Source organism: Ahaetulla prasina, chromosome 2 (genome assembly GCF_028640845.1).
Source record: "Ahaetulla prasina isolate Xishuangbanna chromosome 2, ASM2864084v1, whole genome shotgun sequence".
NCBI lineage: Eukaryota > Metazoa > Chordata > Lepidosauria > Squamata > Colubridae > Ahaetulla > Ahaetulla prasina.
In genome coordinates, this window is record NC_080540.1 from 3,759,025 (window position 1) to 3,780,055 (window position 21,031).

The 21,031-nt window shown below is 39.8% G+C and overlaps 1 protein-coding gene across 6 annotated transcripts in view; it reads right to left on the minus strand.

Moving 5' to 3' along the window:
• LOC131192680 (zinc finger protein 107-like) overlaps positions 1-21,031 on the minus strand; it is a 49,824-nt gene that overhangs the window by 18,035 nt on the left and 10,758 nt on the right. For 4 of the 6 annotated variants that reach the window (XR_009153776.1, XR_009153774.1, XR_009153775.1 and 1 more), the window contains exons 1-4: positions 8,556-9,135; positions 8,175-8,289; positions 7,677-7,744; positions 4,462-4,591 (exon numbers count right to left, since the gene is read on the minus strand). Coding sequence is in view for 3 of the 6 variants with exons in the window: in XM_058172059.1 (XP_058028042.1) it covers positions 4,462-4,591; positions 7,677-7,744; positions 8,175-8,289; positions 8,556-8,960 (718 nt within the window). In the remaining 3 variants the exon portion in view is untranslated. Of the gene's footprint in view, positions 1-4,461; positions 4,592-7,676; positions 7,745-8,174; positions 8,290-8,555; positions 9,136-15,652; positions 17,860-21,031 lie in introns of those variants that run through there. The other 2 variants (XM_058172062.1, XM_058172061.1) reach the window with 2 other exon arrangements.

The window sequence follows — 21,031 nt, forward strand, 5'->3', positions numbered from 1 at the left end:
CGAATTTTCCTGGATTTATGACCCCACCGAATTCCACTCCTTCCAACTTCAGCACGCCCCTGTTTTTTATCAGGGAAAAGGAGAGGAATGTTGCTTCTGCTCTAGAGAACTTATTAAATTGATTGATATTCCAAGCAGACGGGAATTTCACAAGCGTTCGAACTTTGATGTAGAATCAGCACGGCAAGTACCGACTCCCTTTTTGAAATTTGAAACCTTTCTTTGTCTTTGATTAATTGACTTTTAAAATGGCGTCTAAAAGTGAAAGTAAAATCTTTTAGTACGATGAAGCAGCGTTACTTGTGGATTGTTACAAACGGAGTTTTTTTTATACTGAAAGGAGGGAAGGAGAGTTATTAAGTTTGAATTCCTGATTCTTTTGAAGACAGAATGGCAGCTAAACCTTTAAAGCCTTCTGGAAGAAGGGGATCTGAACCAAGTCTTGAGGAAATATTGAAAGAACAATTAAAACTTTCTGAAGATAGGCAAAAGAGATGATGGAGAATTTTAATGCAAAATAAGAGAAGATATTCTTATGGCAGTTCAAGGACTGAGTAAAAAATTGAAGGATTGGAAGTGGAAATGCAACAGATCTCTCAGTCAAATAAGTATTTAGAAGATGAAATGAAAGGTGTTCAGAAAAAGTGGATCAAAATGAAGATCAGGTTGTGATATTACAATATAAACTTATGGAAGGAGCTCTTAGAATTGTGGTATGCAGAAGAGCGTGAGAAGACTTAAGAAAATTATATCAGAAGCATTGGCTGAATTTATTGAAGCGGACCCCAAGAGGTAGCTTACCAAATTGATAAAATATATAGAGTTAATTCTTGGATTGCAAGACAGAGAAAGCTTCCTCGGACATTGTGGTTTATTTTGTGAAAAGGACTATGAGAAATCAAATTCTGCAAGTTTCATATCAGACAACTTTAAAAATTGGAGAACAGGAGTTGAAGGTGTTGAAAGAGATTCCTTCAAAGATGTTAAGAGACAGGAAGGAATTTGCTTTTTACACAAGAACTTAAAAAACATCAGATTCAATTCAGATGGGAGGTGCCAGTTGGACTGACACTATTCTATCAAGGAAGGAGATATAGAATTGACACGGTTTTAAAGGCAAAGGATTTTCTTTCTACAGTTTTGAAAGTCGAAATAGAAGTGATAGAAAACTTCAAGAGACTCAAGAAGGCGCAGTGACCCAAGAGCCTTTATTGCTGCCAGTATTAGAGGAACCACAAGAGCAAAGGGTGACAAGAGGAGCCCTTAAGCGTAAAGAAGAGCAACAGTCTCAAAGTAAAAGTCAGGATCCCATTATGGAAGCTGTGGGAGGAGCTAGACGGAAGATACCGGAGGAGGAGCTTCCGTTGTCTGCTTCAAAGCTTCAGGAGGCCAGTAATGGCAAATAGAATCTTGTCATGGAATGTTAATGGCTTGAATTCAGCTCAGAAAAGAAGGAAAATATTTCACTACTTGAAACAATTTAAAATGATGTGATTTGTTTGCAAGAGACACATATAAAATTATCAGACCATAAATATTTATTTAATTCAAAATTGGGTAACCATTTTGTTGCATCAGCTTTGGAAAAGAAGCATGGAATTGTTGTATATATCAGAAAGGATATACCAGCTAAGCTAATTGAGGCAGATATTCAAGGAAGATTTATTGCTATTGAACTGGTGATAGATGCAAAAGACTTTGTTGATAGGTATTTATGCACCTAATCAGCAACAAGAAAAGTTTTACAAAATGTTACATGAGAGGTTGACCCTCTGGGATTATAGTTCGTTTATTTTATTAGGAGACTGGAATGGAGTAATTGATACAAGAAGGATAAGAGAACCTCCTCCAAGAAGATACCTATACATGCAAAATTATAAAAAACACAGGATGAAATATTAGGCCCACTTAAAGAATTATTTAATCAGATACAATTAGTGGGAATACCCCCGTCATGGAAAACATCTTTTATTTCACTGATACCGAAAGAGGAGCAAGACTGCTCTAAACCTGGTAACTATAGGCCGATTTCACTTTTAAATAATGATTATAAGATTTTTGTAAAAATAATAGCAAATAGATTAATGTTAGTTTTACAACAAAGAATTCATACTGATCAATCTGGTTTTATAAAAGGGAGGCAGATGAGGAATAATGTTAGACAGATTATTAATATATTGGAATATTTGGAAAAGAAGAATACTTCAGCGGCACTTATTTTTTTGGATGCAGAGAAAGCCTTTGATCGATTGCATTGGGATTTTTTATTTAAATTAATAGAGAAAATGCAATTTGGAGACTGTTTTATTAGAATAATTAAAGCGATTTATGGAGAGCAAACAGCACAGATTATAGTAAATGGTAGTTTGACAGAAGTTATTAAGATTGCGAAGGAACAAGACAGGGATGTCCTTATCACCATTATTGTTTGTTTTGACTCTGGAACCATTATTAGATAAAATAAGAATTAATGAAAATAGAGGGAATTAAGATTAGACAATATGAGTACAAAGTTAGAGCTTTTGCAGATGATGTAGTGGTTACGTTAATGAATCCTATAAATTCAAGTAGATTTTGTTGGAAGTAATTGATAAATATGGAAAGGTATCAGGATTTAAAATAAATCAGAATAAAACAAAAGTGATAATTAAAAATATGTCTATACAACAGAAACAAAAACTAGAGGAAATGACAGGATTTGAGGTAGTAAAAAGGTTAAATATTTAGGGTCTATATTAGCTCATCGAACAAGAAACTTTATAAGAATAATTATGACTTGCTATGGCAAAAGTTCAGAATGATATGAATGGCTGGAAGAAATTGCAGTTATCCCTATTGGGAAGGATTGCTATTAAAATGAATGTGTTACCTAGATTTTGTTTCTGTTCCAGATGATACCTATAATTAAAAAGGATAAAAATTTGGAAGATTGGCAGAGTGGGATTAATAAATTTATATGGCAGGGTAAAAAGGCAGGGTTAAAATGAAAATAATACAGGATTCACGGGAAAGAGGTGGTTTAAGAATGCCTAATTTTAAACTATATTATGAAGCAGTAACCCTCAGTAATAAGTGACTGGTTTAACTTAACAGAGGAAAGAATTTTGAATATAGAAGGTTATGACTTGTTATATGGATGCGCACTTATTTTATGGAAAAAAGTGGATAGGGCTTTTAAGAATCATGTGTTGAGAAGTGCTCTTTATGGTCTGGAATAAATATTCCTATAAATTAGATTATAAGATTCCTATATGAGCCCTAGACATGCAATAGAGAATATAAATATAGAACAGAAACAGGAAATGATTACATATAAAGAACTTTTGTATGCTGAAGGAGGTAGATTGCAATTAAAATCATTACAGGTATTAAAATGAAGAAGGAGGAATTATACTTGGTTTCAATATGGGCAAATAAGTGCTAGATGGAAAAGAAGATCAAAAATTGGTATAATGCAAAGGAGGAAAATTTAATAAAGCAAATTAGAAATCAGACCCAGGAGCATATAAAGAGATTGTATAATGTGTTGCTTGAAATAGATTCGAAAAGGATTTGGTAAAGGATTGTATGATAAAATGGGCACAGAATATTCAGGAACCAATAATGTTGGAAACATGGGAGAAAATTTGGGTTAGAAATGTTAAGTTTACACAAGCACAGAATTTAAGGGAAAATTTTTATAAGATGTTTTATAGATGGCATTTAGATCCCAAAAAATTATCATGTATGTATCCTAATATCCAAGCGAAATGTTGGAGGTGTGATTGTGATGATGCTACATATTTTCATATTTGGTGGACTTGCAAGAAAATTAAGGTCTTTTGGATAAGAATTTGGTGGATTATTCAAAATGTACTGAAGAAGAAGATAAAGTTCCTGCCACAATTTTTCCTTTTGGGAATTATAATGGATTGTACAGGGATTGAGACTAAATTGATTTTGAACTTAATAACAGCAGCAAGACTGTTGATTGGACAATACTGGAAGAAAGAAGAGATACCTACAATAGAAGAATGGATATTGAAAGTTATTAATTTGGCTGAGATGGCTAAAATCTCAGCGCTTTTAAAAGACAATACGCAGGAAAGATATTTAATTGAATGGAAAAATGGATTGATTATCTACAAAAGAGATATCAGATTAAGAAATATCAGATTGCCTTTGAATAATTAGAAAGTTATTTTATGTAATGGGGAGGGGGTTGGGAGACGAAAAGCTTTGGATGTGGTTATTTGGATTGGACTTTACCTTGTGATTGACCCGGGAAGCCGGGGGTGGGGGAGGGAGGGGGATGTTTTGTTTTTTTTTTTTTTTTTTTTTTTTTTTTGGGAGGGAGGGGGAAAAAAGGGGGAAAATGTTTTTGTTTTTTTTAAAACTCTTTCAATAAAAAAAAAAAAAAAAAAAAAAACCTAACTATAATTTGTCTTTTTGAACTCTCTGATTGGGGACTAGAAAACTTACCTAGAGAGACCACATTCCTGTGGTTTTCAAGCGTGACTTCCGAATGCAGCGCTTTTTGGTCAGAATCCAGCTGAGACCATTCCTCCTCTGAGAAATACACAGCCACCTCCTCGAAGGACACCAGACTCCCCTGAACATGGGGGGGAAAAAACAGAATAGCGGGATTCACAAATTTGCAGACATGACCTAATTGACAAAAATATCAGCACTCCAGAAGATAAGCTTGAGATATAGAAAGACCGACAGATTGGGCTCCATATAAAAAAATGAAATCAACAGTGAGAAATGTAAGGTTCTACATTTAGGAAAGAACAACCAAATGCACAGGCACAGAATAGGTGATACCTGGCTCAACACTAGAAAATGCAACAGGGATCTTGGAGTCCTAGTGGACAATCACTTAAACATGAGCCAGCAGTATGCTACAGTTGCCCAAAAAAAAAACCAAAAACAAACCAGAATCAGAGGCTGCATTAAGAGGGAGATAGAATAAAGATCACATGTTAGTATCACTTTATAATGCCTTGGTAAGACCACACTTGGAATATTGCACCCAGTTTTAGTTGCCAGATGTAAAAAATATCTTGTGCAGAGAAGAGTAACAAAAATTATTAGTGGACTGCAGGCTAAAACATACAATGAACTAATTGCTGGAATTGGGTATGTCTAGTTTAATGAAAAGAAGGACCGGGGTGACACGACAGCAGTGTTCCAAGAAGCAGTGGATGGAAACTATTCAAGGAGAGAACCGACCTACAAGCAAAGAGAAATTTCCTAACAATGAGAACAATTAATCAGTGGAATGACTTGTGCCAGAAATTGTGGGTGCCTCAACACTGGAGGTGTTTATGAAGAAATTGGACAGTCATTTATCTGAAATGTTATAGGGCTTCCTGTCTGATCAGCGGGTTGGATTAGAAGACCTCCAAGATCCCTACGAACTCTGATATTCTATTCCCATTGTTCCCAAAGCAAAGATATGCACTAAGTTAAATGGCTGTGCTTCACACAAGTCTTAATTTTAGGTGCTAAAATGGGCAAATATGAAAATTGCTTTCACTAAAGAAGTATTTGGGGAAGTTTTATCAAGTTGATTGATTCTGCAAAACCTTCAGTGCCTTTCAATAAAGAAATCCCACTTCTGGATCAATTGATCTATCGCTCTGTCTATCATTGATTGATCTAGTAGTCTGAGCCATTGGCTGAATCGAAGAAAAAATTCCCCGGGAAAGTCATTAATTTGGCTGAGATGGCTAAAATCTCAGCGTTTTAAAAGACAATACGCAGGAAAGATATTTAATTGAATGGAAAAATGGATTGATTATCTACAAAACAGATATCAGATTAAGAAATATCAGATTGCCTTTGAATAATTAGAAAGTTATTTTATGTAATGGGAGGGGTTGGGAGACGAAAAGCTTTGGATGTGGTTATTTGATTGACTTTACTCAGTGATTGACCCGGGAAGCCGGGGTGGGGGAGGAGGGGTGTTTTGTTTTGGGAGGAGGGGGAAAATGTTTTGTTTTTAAAACTCTTTCAATAAAAAAAAAAAAAAAAAAAAAAATAACTATAATTTGTCTTTTGAACTCTGATTGGGGACTAGAAAACTTAGAGAGACCATTTGTGGTTTTCAATGACTTAATGCATTTTTGGTCAGAATAGCTGAGACCATTCCTCCTGAGAAATACAGATCCTAAGGACAAGATTCTGAACATGGAAAAACAGAATAGATCACAAATTCCAGACATGACCTAATTGACAAAAAAAATCAGTAGAAGATAAGCTTGAGATATAGAAAGAGATAGATTGGGCTCCATAAAAAATGAAATCACACAGAATGTAAGGTTCTACATTTGGAAAGAACAACAAATGCACAGGCACAGAATATGATACCTGGCTCAACACTAGAAATGCAACAGGGATCTTGGAGTCCAGTGGACAATCACTTAAACATGAGCCAGCAGTATGCTACAGTTGAAAACCAAAAACAAACCAGAATCAGAGGCTGAAAGAGGAGATAGAATAAAGATCACATTAGTATCACTTTATAATGCCTTTTCACCACATTGAATATTGCACCCAGTTTTAGTTGCAGATGTAAAAATATCTGCAGAGAAGAGTAAATAAAAAATTATTAGTGGACTGCAGGCTAAACATACAATGAACTAATTGCTGGAATTGGGTGTCTAGTTTAATGAAAAGAAGGACCTGACACGCCAGCAGTGTTCCAAGAAGCAGGATGGAAACTATTCAAGGAGAGAAATGACCTACAAAGAGAAATTTCCTAACAATGAGAACAATTAATCAGTGGAATGACTTGTGCCAGAAATTGTGGGTGCTCAACACTGAGGTGTTTATGAAGAAATTGACAGTCATTTATCTGAAATGTTATAGGGCTTCCTGTCTGATCAGCTTGATTAGAAGACCTCCAAGATCCCTGAACTCTGATATTCTATTCATTGTAAAGCAAAGATATACTGTTAAATGGCTGTCTCACAAGTCTTAATTTTAGGTGCTAAAATGGGCAAATATGAAAATTGCTTTCACTAAAGAAGTATTTGGGGAAGTTTTATCAAGTTGATTGATTCTGCAAAACCTTCAGTGCCTTTCAATAAAGAAATCCCACTTCTGGATCAATTGATCTATCGCTCTGTCTATCATTGATTGATCTAGTAGTCTGAGCCATTGGCTGAATCGAAGAAAAAATTCCCCGGGAAAGTCATTTCTCAGTCTTTCCAAAGCGGGAATGTTTGACCTCCTAATTGGGGCGCAAATGAGATAACTGGAAATTATTTTGTAGTCCAAAGTACCATGATTACATGCTCTACGTGGCCACTTCATTTGGATTTTAATAGTCTGCTTTATTTTTTAATATGATTTTCTTATTTTTGAACTAGAGATTATAAACAAGGCTTTTGAAAAATGGTAATGTGGCAATATATTTATTTTTTATTAGCCTTGCACAATTCCAAGTCAAAGAATTACAAAAAGAATGGGTCTCTAGCAGTTCTTGCCACTGTGATACGTTTATTCCTAACCAGAGGAAACTATGCTGGCTGACAACAACCTGAATCTGCTATTTTGCTGTCCATGTTGTAGAAGAACACAAAAATAACCCAGTCCAAACAAGGGGGGAAACAGAAGAGAGAGCACTCTGCACACCTGCTTTACTTCCTGAAGGGAGAATACAAATCTAATAACTTTCTCTTTCTTACTTGATTTGGAAGTTCAACCGCTGTTTGATCTCCATCATAAAAACCAGAAAACTTCATTCTTTGTTTCTCTGCAAAGAATAATAGAATGTAATAGAATTCTTTATTGGCCAAATGTGATTGGACGCACAAGGAGTTTGTCTTGGTGCATATGCTCTCAGTGTACATAAGAAAATATACATTCATTAAGAATCATAAGGTACAACACTTAATGATAGTCATAGGGAACAAATAAACAATCAAATCATATTAAGAAACTGTCAATATAAATTATAAGGATACAGCAACAAGGTTAACAGTCATACAATCATAAGTGGGAGGAGATAGGTGATAGGAATGATGAGATGATTAATAATAGTGCAGACTTAGTAATTATTTGTTTAGCAGAGTGATGGTGTAAATAATTTCAAAATGCATAATTAACAAAATAGGAAGAGGTATTCTATAGAAGAGAAGAGAGTGAAGGTAAGACAGATGGGTAATAGGAGGATCTTCAATTACCTCCTGAGATGTTCCAACTTGGATTTTCCCAAGGGATGCCCCTGAAAAATAGCTCCTGAGGGGGATTTGATGGATTCTTCTTTCCCTCAAGATCTCTGATCTCCACAGTGGAGCACTTCAAAAAGGAGGAAGGAAAAACAAAGCAGAATTAATGTACATCACATGACATAAATTGGATTCTTATATTTGGAACACAACCTCAAAGCCCCCAATATCCATCACTGAAGTTCAGTGAGAAAACAATGGAACAATGTCCTACAAGAATTGGTGGGACATCATCACATATTATGAATGCCAGAGAAGTTTGGGAAGGAGGGATGAAGTATTCAACCACATTCTCTATCTATTCACTTTAGGGCTCCCTAGACTAAAATGTCTCACCTGCAACTTGACCTGCTCCTTCTGCTCCTCTGCCTGGCTCAGGAGGAAGCCTTCCGCCAGGGCCACCGCCTGGGAGCTGGTCTCTGCTCCACACTCCTGCACCCAGCTCTCCATTTCTGGGGGAAGAAGGAACAGGAGCTGCTCCAGAACAACCAGGTCCAGCATCTGTGCCTTTGTATGTCTTTCTGGCTTTAACCACTGATGGCAAAGGTGATGGAGTCGGCTGCAAAGTTCTCGGGGACCCTCAGCCTCCCGATATTGGATGAAATTCCAGGGCTGAACTTCTGAAGGGAGAATTGTTTCCTCCTCCAGGGTCTTCTGCCCAGTCCTTGTCCAGAGCTTCCCAGGCTGAGCAGCTGAAGGGCCTTTTCCGGCTCCCTCCTTTCCCAAAGGTTGTGTCTCCATCCTTTCTCTCTCCTGCAGAGCAACTCCAAGTGGCTCCAAGGACTCTTCTGGGTCTCCAGATGCCTTTTCCTTCACAGGACCATTTCTGGCGCCTCAGGACTCTGATCCCTCCAAGTGACTCCGCTCTTTTTTTATTATTTTGGCTTGCAAAGATTTCAAATGGCTTCGAGTTTCTGTGTCTGAGATTGAAGGAAAAATAATTAGAAAGAATTAAAAAGTAGAATTTAGCCACTAAACAACCTTCACCCAACCTGCCTGGAGCCCCAAGCGGCTCATCCCAGCGCAGGGCCGGGAAGGAGGCAGCTGGAGAGGCCGCCCCGCTTCTCTCCCCCTCCGGAGACAGGGAGCCTGGTGCGAATCCTGCCTCCTCCTCGCCCGGCTTCTCTCCTCTCCTGCTGGGCCTCCACAAGGCCGACCCGACCCTCCCCCCACTCGGGCTCTTCCCCGGACACGGGGCGGGAAAGGAGCCGGATCCCCGCCGCCTTCCTGGCATCCCCTGCATGGAGGCGGCTAACATGGGACCAGAACCTCCCTCTCACCTGGGCATCTAGACCTTCTCCCGCAGCATCTCCTGCCAGCCCAGGGGTTAAGGGGCAGGCGTCCTAGAGCCAAGCGTTTGTGACGTCATTCCGCTTCCTCTGGAAGGCAGCTGACGTTCGCCCTCCAGTGGCCCAATGGGAAGCTGGTTTCCTTGTCTTTGTGGTAGTCGCCCTCTGGTGGATTTGGCGCAAAGTGCCAGGATTCTAGAAAGGGCGGGAAGAGGAGCGCGTCTGAGGGAACGAGAGCAGGGATGATGGGCTTGGGAGTCGGAGAAAGGCCCCTCTCAATGGCTGCCTTGCCCTTCTGCGAGAACAAAACAGGAAAGAAAACCAGTTCAAATGAAGGAAAACCTCTGGATATTCCATAAATTTACCTCATAAGAGGCTCTAATTGAGAAATTGAAGAGAATGGCTTCAACTCTGTAGAAAAGGTGAAATTACAAAACTAAGAAAGGAAGATCGTGGAAAAGGAATAGTAATCTAAACTATAATGGGGAAAAACAATTTTTTTAGGGATTGGTGAAATTCACCTCAACGAATGTGACTAGGAAGCTTAAGCCCTTTGGAGAATTTGGTTTCAGACTGTCTTCTAACTCCTCCACTGCAAAAACATATGGACTACAACCTTGATCAAGGAAAACAATAGATGCAATCTACATAGACTTCTGCAAAGCTTTTGATTCAGTAGTACATGATAAACTGCTCCTCAAACTAAAATCCTACAGCATTTGGGACCTCTTCACAATTGGACCTCCTGTCAAATAGACAACAAGTGATCAAAATTGCAGCTATCAAATCCTGTTCCTGTCAAAGTGGCGTTCCTCAAGGTAGTGTTCTTGGACAACACTCTTCATACTATACATAAATGATCTCTGTGACCTCATCTCAAGTTGTGTTCTCTTTGCTGATGATGTCAAACTATTTAATACCATAATATTCAGAAGATCTCACAATTTCGATTGGTCTAAAACTTGGCAACTCAAATCTCAACCAGCAAATGCTCAGTCTTACATATTGGAAAAAGAACCAACATCAAGTACAAACTGGACATTACCTATTGATCCCCATGTCAAAGATCTTGGAGTTCTCATATCAAATGACCTAAATGCCAAAGCCCACTGCAACTACATAGCAAAAAGGCCTTGTAACCTAATTTCTTCTTTTCTAAAACTCTACACTACTAACTAGAGCATACAAAACATTTGCCAGACCTATTCTTGAATACAGCTCATCCGTCTGGAACCCATACCACATCTCTGACATAAATACAATAGAAAGTCCAGAAATATTTCACTAGAAGGTTCTTCTCCTAAAACAACAAAATACCTTATACCAAGACTTGAAATCCTGGGATTAGAAAATTTACAACTCGACTTCATGACCTGTGTTTAACACAAAATCATCTATTGCAATATCCTTCCTATAAAGACTACTTCAGCTTCAATGCAATCTTACAAAAGCAAAATAGATTCAAGCTAAATGTCAACGCTTCAAACTTGATTGCAGAAAATATGACCTGTAACAGAGTTGTTGCTTGGAACTCATTACCTGACTCCATAGTCTCAAAATCCCAAAATCTTGCTGGGGAACATGGGACCCGGGAAGAACCTCCCTCCTCACCCTGGGCACATCTAGACCTTCTCCCGCAGCATCTCCACCTACTGCCGAGCCCAAGGGGTTAAGGGGAGCGAGTGCGACGTCCTAGAGCGGCAAGCGTTTGTGACGTCATTCGCAGCTTCCTCTGGAAAGGCAGCTGTGACGTTCGCCCTCCAGTGGCCCAATGGGGAAGCGGCTGGATTTCCCTTGTCTTTGTGGTAGTCGCCCTCTGGTGGATTTGGCGCAAAGTGCCAGGATTCTAGAAAGGGCGGGAAAGAGGAGCGCGTCTGAGGGGAACGAAGAGGGCAGGGATGATGGGCTTGGGAGTCGGAGGAAAGGCCCCTCTCAATGGCTGCCTTGCCCTTCCTGGCGACCCCCGAACAAAAACAGGAAAGAAAAACCAGTTCCAAAATGAAGGAAAACCTCTGGATATTCCATAAATTTACCTCATAAAGAGGCTCTAATTGAGAAATTGAAGAGGGGAAAATGGCGTTTCAACTCTGGCAGGAGAAAAGGTGAAATTACAAAACTAAGAAAGGAAGATCGTGGAAAAGGAATAGTAATCTAAACTATAATGGGGAAAAAACAATTTTGCTTAGGGATTGAGTAGGAAATTCACCTCAACGAATGTGACTAGGAAGCTTAAGCCCTTTGGAGAATTTGGTTTCAGAAAAAAACTGTCTTGTAACCTACAACTCCTCCACTGCAAAAACATATGGACTACCAACCTTGATCAAGGAAAAACAATAGATGCAATCTACATAGACTTCTGCAAAGCTTTTGATTCAGTAGTACATGATAAACTGCTCCTCAAACTAAAATCCTACAGCATTTCGGGACCTCTTCACAATTGGATAAATGCCTTCCTGTCAAATAGACAACAAGTGATCAAAATTGGCAACGCTATATCAAATCCTGTTCCTGTCAAAAGTGGCGTTCCTCAAGGTAGTGTTCTTGGACTAACACTCTTCATACTATACATAAATGATCTCTGTGACCTCATCTCAAGTTATTGTGTTCTCTTTGCTGATGATGTCAAACTATTTAATACCACTAATAATACTTCTACCCTTCAAGAAGATCTCAACTTAATTTCCGATTGGTCTAAAACTTGGCAACTCCAAATCTCAACCAGCAAATGCTCAGTCTTACATATTGGAAAAAAGAACCCTAACATCAAGTACAAACTTAATGGACATTACCTAACTGACGATCCCCACCCTGTCAAAGATCTTGGAGTTCTCATATCAAATGACCTAAATGCCAAAGCCCACTGCAACTACATAGCAAAAAAGGCCCTAAGAATTGTAAACCTAATTTTACGCAGCTTCTTTTCTAAAAACTCTACACTACTAACTAGAGCATACAAAACATTTGCCAGACCTATTCTTGAATACAGCTCATCCGTCTGGAACCCATACCACATCTCTGACATAAATACAATAGAACGAGTCCAGAAATATTTCACTAGAAGAGTTCTTCACTCCTCCGAAAACAACAAAATACCTTATACCAAGACTTGAAATCCTGGGATTAGAAAATTTACAACTCCGTCGACTTCGACATGACCTGTGTTTAACACACAAAATCATCTATTGCAATATCCTTCCTATAAAAGACTACTTCAGCTTCAATCGCAATCTTACAAAAGCAAAAAATAGATTCAAGCTAAATGTCAACCGCTTCAAACTTGATTGCAGAAAATATGACTTCTGTAACAGAGTTGTTAATGCTTGGAACTCATTACCTGACTCCATAGTCTCTACTCAAAATCCCAAAATCTTCAACCAAAAACTCTCTACTATTGACCTCACCCCATTCCTAAGAGGACTGTAAGGGGCATGCATAAGAGCACAATAGTGCCTACCGTTCCTGTCCTATTGTTCCCTTCATTATATCAAATTAATATAGTTGATGCATATTTTTTACTCATATATATATATATTTTCTTCAAGACAGGTTGTTTTATCTATGACAATTGTTTGTGTATACTGTTGTGACAAAAAGAAATAAAAAAAAATTAAGGCAGGGATATATCATTAGACCATAAATGGAAAGAGAAAATGAAAATTTGGAGTCAAGAATGAGACACAAAGTGAGCAAAACAAAGTGACAAACAAAGCAAAGTGACAAAACAGTGAGCAAAACAAAAAATTTAAAACGATGGAAAAGTGGTTAAAATACATTTTAAAAGAATGGAAGTAATCTTAAATTTGTATGTATCTATTTCTTTTTTTCCTGCAGTTTGACAGAGAAAGTTTAATAATCTGTATTTAGAAAAACAGTTTCAACCCAACAGGAGCGGAAATATGCCACCCCCCAAGGCCATCCAAACACTTTAGTGTGTTAGTGATTTTTAATGCAACAAAGAGAATTGTATGCATGTTGTTAGCAATTGTTGCTTCACCCAGCACACATTCAAAGAATTGAGCAGGATTCATAATACAGAACAGGACTCTCCAACCTTGACAACTTAATTCCCCAGCCAGCTTTGCTGATATAGCAAAGGTTGGAGACCCCCCGATATAGAAAAACTGCTTTATCTACAAAAATATAAAAATATGATACAGCCAAACAATACCTATGCAGCACTTGCAAAAAGGTAGAGTGAATTTATATTGATATTAAATATTATATTGAAATATTGAAATATTATATATTTATAATATTTATAATATATGTATTTATAATATATAAATATTATAATGTTATTATATATTATATATAGTGTATAATAATATAATATTTATATTATATATTTATAATATATCAAAATATCGAAATGATCTGAGTTTAACTCATAAAATCATCTACTACAATGTCCTTCCTGTCAAAGACTACTTCAGCTTCAATTGCAACAATACACGAGCACATAATAGATTTAAGCTTAATGTTAACCGCTTCAGTAACAGAGTTGTTAATGCTTGGAATAAACTACCTGACTCTGTGATCTCTTCCCAAAATTCCCAAAGCTTCAACCAAAAACTGTCTACTATTGACCTCACCCCATTTCTAAGAGGTCTCTAAGGGGCATGCATAAGAGCACAAGCATGCCTACCATTCCTGTCCTATTGTTTCCTTTCATTATATCCAATTAATATAGCTATTACATACTCATATGTATAGTAATTTCATGCTTATACTTATATATACTATGTGACAAAATAAAATAAAAAAATTGTTTCCTGATTGCTTATTTGTACCCCATGACTATCATTTAAGTGTTGTTATCATTAAGTGTTAAATTTGCACCCTATGACAGTGTTAGCGAACCTTTAGCATTCTCGTGTGCCAGCCCGCATGCCAAAAGTGGCACGCGAAACTGTCCCGTGCCGAATGCGTGCCTCGCCAGCTCCTGTTGCATTTCTGCGCTCAAACACGCATTGGTCAGCTGGCCATCGTGCACACGATGCCACCGACCCCAGAAGTACGGCAGTCCATCACGCATACGTGACACCAACCTGGAAGGCTGGGTGCCGGCTCATGCATGCGCGATGGACTACTGCACTTCTGGGGTCCGCCAACAATGTGCGCGCGACGGCCAGCCGACTGGCGCACATTTGAGTGCAGGAACGCGATGAGGAGCCTGCGAGGCCGCGCATACAGCATGGGATGGTTTCACATGCCACTTCCAGCACGTGTGCCATAGGTTCACCAACACTGCCCTATGACTATCATTAAGTGTTGTAAATGTTGTACCTTGATAAAGGTATCTTTTCTTTTATGTACACAGAGCATATGCATCAAGACAAATTCTACTGCAGTATTTTAGGCCTGTGTTCTTTAGGAACTGAGGACTGCACAAGCTCCAGGGCAAAAGTCTTTGAAAAAGAAGAGGCCTTCCCTTTGTTTGCCCAATATTTTGCTGTGGATCTCATGCAGGCCTTGGTTAGCATAGAACAGAGGCCTAATTTACTGTAGTACAAGATCACGTGAGATCAGTAGTGCAAGATCTCATGTATTTCTCACAACTTTAGGCCTCCATTTTCTGCAAATGGACCAAAGCAGGCAAAGGAACCGATGGCTGGCAACATCATCGCACGTTAAGGCCAAGCGGGCTGGGATGGAAGAATAGGCCCTCTTGGAAACAAGTTTGTGTCTTGCAGTTGTTGTGAACTCCAGTGTTAAGTGGAGGAAGATGGGACACAGGCAGGGAAGCCACAATCTGGAAAATGATTTTTATACATTTGTTTTTTATTTCTTGAATTCCATACATACAGGTGCCCTATTCAAATTATGTGCTCAGCCTCAAATTGAAGGAGGGAAGCAGAAAGGACTTAGACCCTCTCTAGTCTCTTTTGACGAACCCGTCCCTTGTGCCTGTGAAAAAGCTCTGAATGAAAAAGAAAAAAGAAAACCAGTTAAAAAATGGAGGAAAAATTGAGTTTGACCTGACTGGCTCATGGTTCATTCAGTCTTTTAATCTTTCTCAGGTCAGTAAAAGGAGGACCCAGATTTTTGGGGACAATATGCTGATTTTGTAAACTCCTCAAACGCTGCTATAAAGCTTCGTGGAGTGGTATGGAAGTCTGAAGTGGAATTGCTATTGTTATATACTTTCTCTCGAGTGTGGATCCTTTTATGAGAAGATAGATTACCATTCTGAGCAAAGGTCTTTCCACATTCCATGCATTCAAACGGCTTTTCCCCTGTGTGGATCTTTTTGTGGATAGTAAGTCTATTGCTCAGAGCAAAGGTCTTTCCACATTCCATGCATTTATATGGTTTCTCTCCAGTATGAATCTTTTTGTGGCTTCTAAACACACTGCTATGAGTAAAGGTTTTCCCACACTCCATGCATTTATATGGTTTCTCTCCCGTGTGGATCTTGTTGTGGGTAGTAAGTTCATTGCTACGAGTAAAGGTTTTCCCACATTGCATGCATTTATATGGTTTCTCTCCCATGTGTCTCTTTTCATGGATAGTAAGTTCATAGCTACGAGTAAAGTTTTTACCACACTGCATGCATTGATATGGTTTCTCCCCTGTGTGGATAATCTTATGGGAAATAAGATGACCTGGTTGAACAAAGGTCTTTCCACACTCCGTGCATTTATATGGTTTCTCTCCTGTGTGGATCATCTTATGGGAAATAAGATGACCTTTTTTAGTAAAGGCTTTTCCACACTCCTTGCATTTAAATGGTTTTTCATTGGTGTGGATCTTTTTGTGGTTTCTAAGTCCATTGCTATGAGTAAAGGTTTTCCCACACTCCATACATTTAAATGGTTTTTCATCGGTGTGGATCTTTTTGTGATTAGTAAGACTACTGTTGTAAACAAAGGTCTTTCCACACTCCATGCATTTATAGGGTTTCTCTCCTGTGTGGATTGTTTTGTGGTTTCTAAGTCCATTGCTTTGAGTAAAGGCTTTCCCACACTCCGTGCATTTAAATGGTTTTTCCCCTGTGTGGGTCTTTTTGTGGATAGCGAGTTCATTGCTACGAGTAAAGGTTTTCCCACACTGTATGCATTTAAATGGTTTCTCTCCCGTGTGTCTCTTTTTGTGAATAGTAAGTTCATAGCTACGAATAAAGTTTTTCCCGCACTGCATGCATTTATATGGTTTCTCTCCTGTGTGTCTCTTTTTGTGTATAGTAAGTTCATAGCTACGAGTAAATGTTTTCCCACACTGCATGCATGTATATGGTTTCTCTCCCGTGTGTCTCTTTTTGTGTATAGTAAGTTCATAGCTACGAGTAAATGTTTTCCCACACTCCATGCATTTACAGGGCTTCTCCCCTGTGTGGATAATCTTATGGCAAATAAGATTATCTCTTTGAGCAAAGGTCTTTCCACATTCCATGCATTTAAATGGCTTCTCCCCTGTGTGGATCTTTTTGTGGTTTCTAAGATCACCACTACGAGCAAAAGTCTTTCCACAACTTATGCATTTATATGGTTTCTCCCCTGTGTGGATCACTTGATGGGAAATAAGATTACCTCTGTGAGCAAAGGTCTTTCCGCAATCCATGCATTTAAATGGCTTCTCCCCGGTGTGGATCATCTTATGGGAAATAAGATGACCACTTTGAGTAAAGGTTTTCCCACACTCCATACATTTAAATGGCTTTTCCCCTGTGTGGATCTTTTTATGCACAGTCAGTCTATTGCGTAGAGCAAAGGTCTTTCCACACTCCATGCATTTATATGGTTTCTCTCCTGTGTGGATCATTTTGTGGTTTCTAAGTCCATTGCTATGAATAAAGGTTTTCCCACACTCCATGCATTTATATGGTTTCTCTTCTGCTGCCTGGAGGGACTGGGCTGCATGGGCTACAGGGGCTTCTGAACACTGTTTCTCCCCAGTGTGAATTCTTTCATGGGAAGTAAGTTGCCTGCTTGTTCTAAAATGTTTTCCAGATTCCAGACATTTATAAGGATCCTTTTTAGTATGAATCACTTTTTGAGATGTAAGGAAGTTATTTCCAAGAGAATGAATGAATGTCCCATTGCAATTTTGTCCGTTGTGTCCTATACCATCTTCTCCTTTGTTTTGTGTTAAATAGTGTTCATTTACAGGTAATTTAGCTTTGATTGGCTTCACACTTTCCTCAATGTATTTTTTCCATATTTTCTCTTGTTGGGCAAGAAAGTCTTGCATTGGAGCATCAGTGGAAGATGAGCTATCTTGATTCCAATTATTTGACTGGTTTCTCTCATGGCTTTCTATTTCCGTTTGAATTCCAAAGTTCTCCATTCCATCTTTAGCATTGATCACTTGGAACAGTTCCCAGGAATCTTGATTCTCCTGCCCAGTATTACCTTCAAAGGAAAAGAGAAATGAAAATGGTAACAAGGTTAGAAAAAAAGATCAAACTGTAGAAAGTCAACAAAATTTCTTCTGAATTTTTCCAAAATTCCATTATGTTGTATTTTGCATGCCTATAGTGCTGTGTATCACATATATGTATATATATATATATATATATATATATATATATATATATATATATATCACATATATATGCCTATAGTGCTGTGTATAGACATATAAATTCAACATTTATATATGTTACATTTATTTAGTTACATTTATATTTATACATTTATATATAAATCAGTTCAAACCCCCACTAGCAGTTAAAAGGAAGAAACAGCTGTGATCACACATTGCTCCCAGAAGCACGAAGCTGAAGCCTGAAGATATATATATATATATATTGGCTTTGAGTGAGATTTGTATATATATATATATATATATATATATATATATATATATATATATATATATATATATATATATATATATATATATATATATATATACACATATTTATATATATACATATATATATGTTTTCTGAGGTTTTCGGTGTTTGTATGTAGGTCTTTGGTTACGGTTTTCTCCTAAAATTGAAGTGTCTTGGCGCTTCAGAAGTCTCATTCGTCATCTTCAGGCTTCAGCTTCGTGCTTCTGGGAGCAATGTGTGATTGCAGCTGTTTCTTCCTTTTTAACTGCTAGTGGGGGTTTGAACTGATTGGGTGAAAAATGGCACAGCCCACAACCCAATGGCTCCCTAGGACACACCATCTACCAGAAGAAAACACACACAAACCGCTATCTGCATGTACTCTCACACCACCACCCAGCACAGATCAACTCCGTAGCCAAGACACTCATCTCTAGAACAAAATGCTTAGCTGACGAACAACACCTAAAACCCGAACTAGACACTCTCACTAACGTACTAACATCCAATGGATTCCAGAGAAATAAGATTACCAAACTAATCCAAAAAGAACCCCCCACTAAAACCCAAGACAGAGAGCAAGAAAATGGCACAGCCCTCCTCCCATATATAAAAGGCACCACAGACAGAATCAGCAAGATCCTCCACAAACATAACATCAAGACAGCATTCTGCACAAACCAAAAAATATCCACCATCCTAAGAAACCCCAAAGACAAAATTGAGTTAGAAAATCAAGGAGTATATGAAATCCCATGCACCGCCTGCCCCACCACATACATTGGACAAACCAACAGAAGAATAAGTGCACGCATTGAAGAACACAAGAACTCATTCAAAAAAGAGGAACCAATTTCTTCCCTGGTCCAACACTTTAAAGTCACAGGACACGATATTGACTTTAAAAAGACCAGAACTATCGCCAAAACTGAACACTTTAACAACAGAATAATCAGAGAAGCCATTGAGATAGAAAAACGCCCACACAGCATGAACAAACGAGATGATACCTCCCGCCTACCAGCCATTTGGAAACCTGCCCTTATTGACAAACGTGTCCCTAACACGAGGAATGACACCAGACCCACACTCACGAGGTCCACACAGGATGTCACCACCACACATCCACCCAGAAAGCACACCCAAACCCACACTGATCAGGAAGCACGACCAAGGACCAGAAGCCAGACCGCAGCTGCAACATTAGCCATTTCAAACCCCTCCAATCCATACATGCAGCAGACTGACACCCACTACGAAGATGTAGCACGACCACGAACACGAAGCCAAACAGTAGCAGTGCAGCTCACCAGCTCAGATCCCCCTGCAACACAGACTAATTTGAGCACAACCAAGCCCCCACCCAAACAGGACACACCCCCAGCCAATCAGAGCACAAAAAAACCCACATCCAATCAGAGCACAGCCAAGCTCCCACCCAATCAGTTCAAACGGGGGGGAGGGATAAGACGGGTGGGGGGGAGAACCCGTCGGGGAGGGATCCAGGCCCAGTGCCTGTTCGCGGCACTACTACATCTGGTCTGAAGGCAGGGGGGGAGGGGTTTGTTCCAGGGCTAGAGGGTGGTTCAATCTGTACGGTAAGTGGGAGAGGCAGATATGGCGGAGGGGGGGGGCCGTATCGAGTGTGGGGAGCACGTGCTCGATGTCTGAAAGCGATCACGTGCTCCGGCCCCTTAGTCCCTACCCGTTCCTCTGGCGGCCGTGATCCTCAGAGCCTGGATCTTCGGTTGATGTTATGTAATGCCCGGTCCGTGGTAAATAAAGCCCCCTTGATTTGCGATCTTATTCAGGGGGAGTCCGCGGACCTTATGGGCATTACGGAGACCTGGTTGGGGCCAGAGGGGGGGGTTCCCCTCGTCGAACTGTGCCCCCCAGGTTTCCGAGCATTCCATCAGCCGAGGGCCCAGGGTAGGGGTGGAGGGGTGGCGGTTGTAATTAAGGAAGATCTAGAGCCGAGGGAGGCCACTGTTCCTCAGATTGCCGGCTGTGAATCCCTCTATGTGAGGTGGGGCCATAGGAATCAGTTGGGCTTGCTGATCACGTACCTGGCTCCTTGCTGCGTGACCACAGCCCTGCCCGAGCTGCTGGAGTTATTTGCCACTGTGGCAGTTGAGACCCCCAGACTTATAGTCATGGGGGATTTCAACTTGCCATCAGTTAACAATTATCGACTACAGCTCGGGAGTTCCAGGCTTCCATGACGGCCTTGGACCTGATTCGAGTAAATGATGGCCCTACGCACATGGGGGGAGGCACGCTGGATCTGATTTATATCTCTGGTCAGTGGTTAAATGATCTGATACTAGACGATTTAGTAACAGAACCAATGTCATGGTCCGATCATTTTCTCCTTCGCCTAGACTTCCGAACCGCCACCCACCATCGCAGGGAGACGGAACCTACACGTTGGTTCCGTCCCAGGCGCCTGATGGACCCTGAGAGGTTCCTGGCGGGGCTTGGGCCATTCCCTGAGGATCTGGCCCACGGCACCACTGGGGGACTAGGTGCGGCCTGGGAACAGGCCGCGGCTGGGGCCTTGGACCGTGTCGTGCCTTTGCAGCCTCTGACCCGGCGCAGATCTCGTCCGGCCCCTTGGTTCTCCGAGGGGCTGAGGGAGATGAAACGCCGGAGAAGACGCCTAGAGAGTACTTGGAGGTCCAGTCGTTCTGAAGCTGATCGGACACTAGTTAGGTCCTATTCTAGGACCTACCTAGTGGCAATGA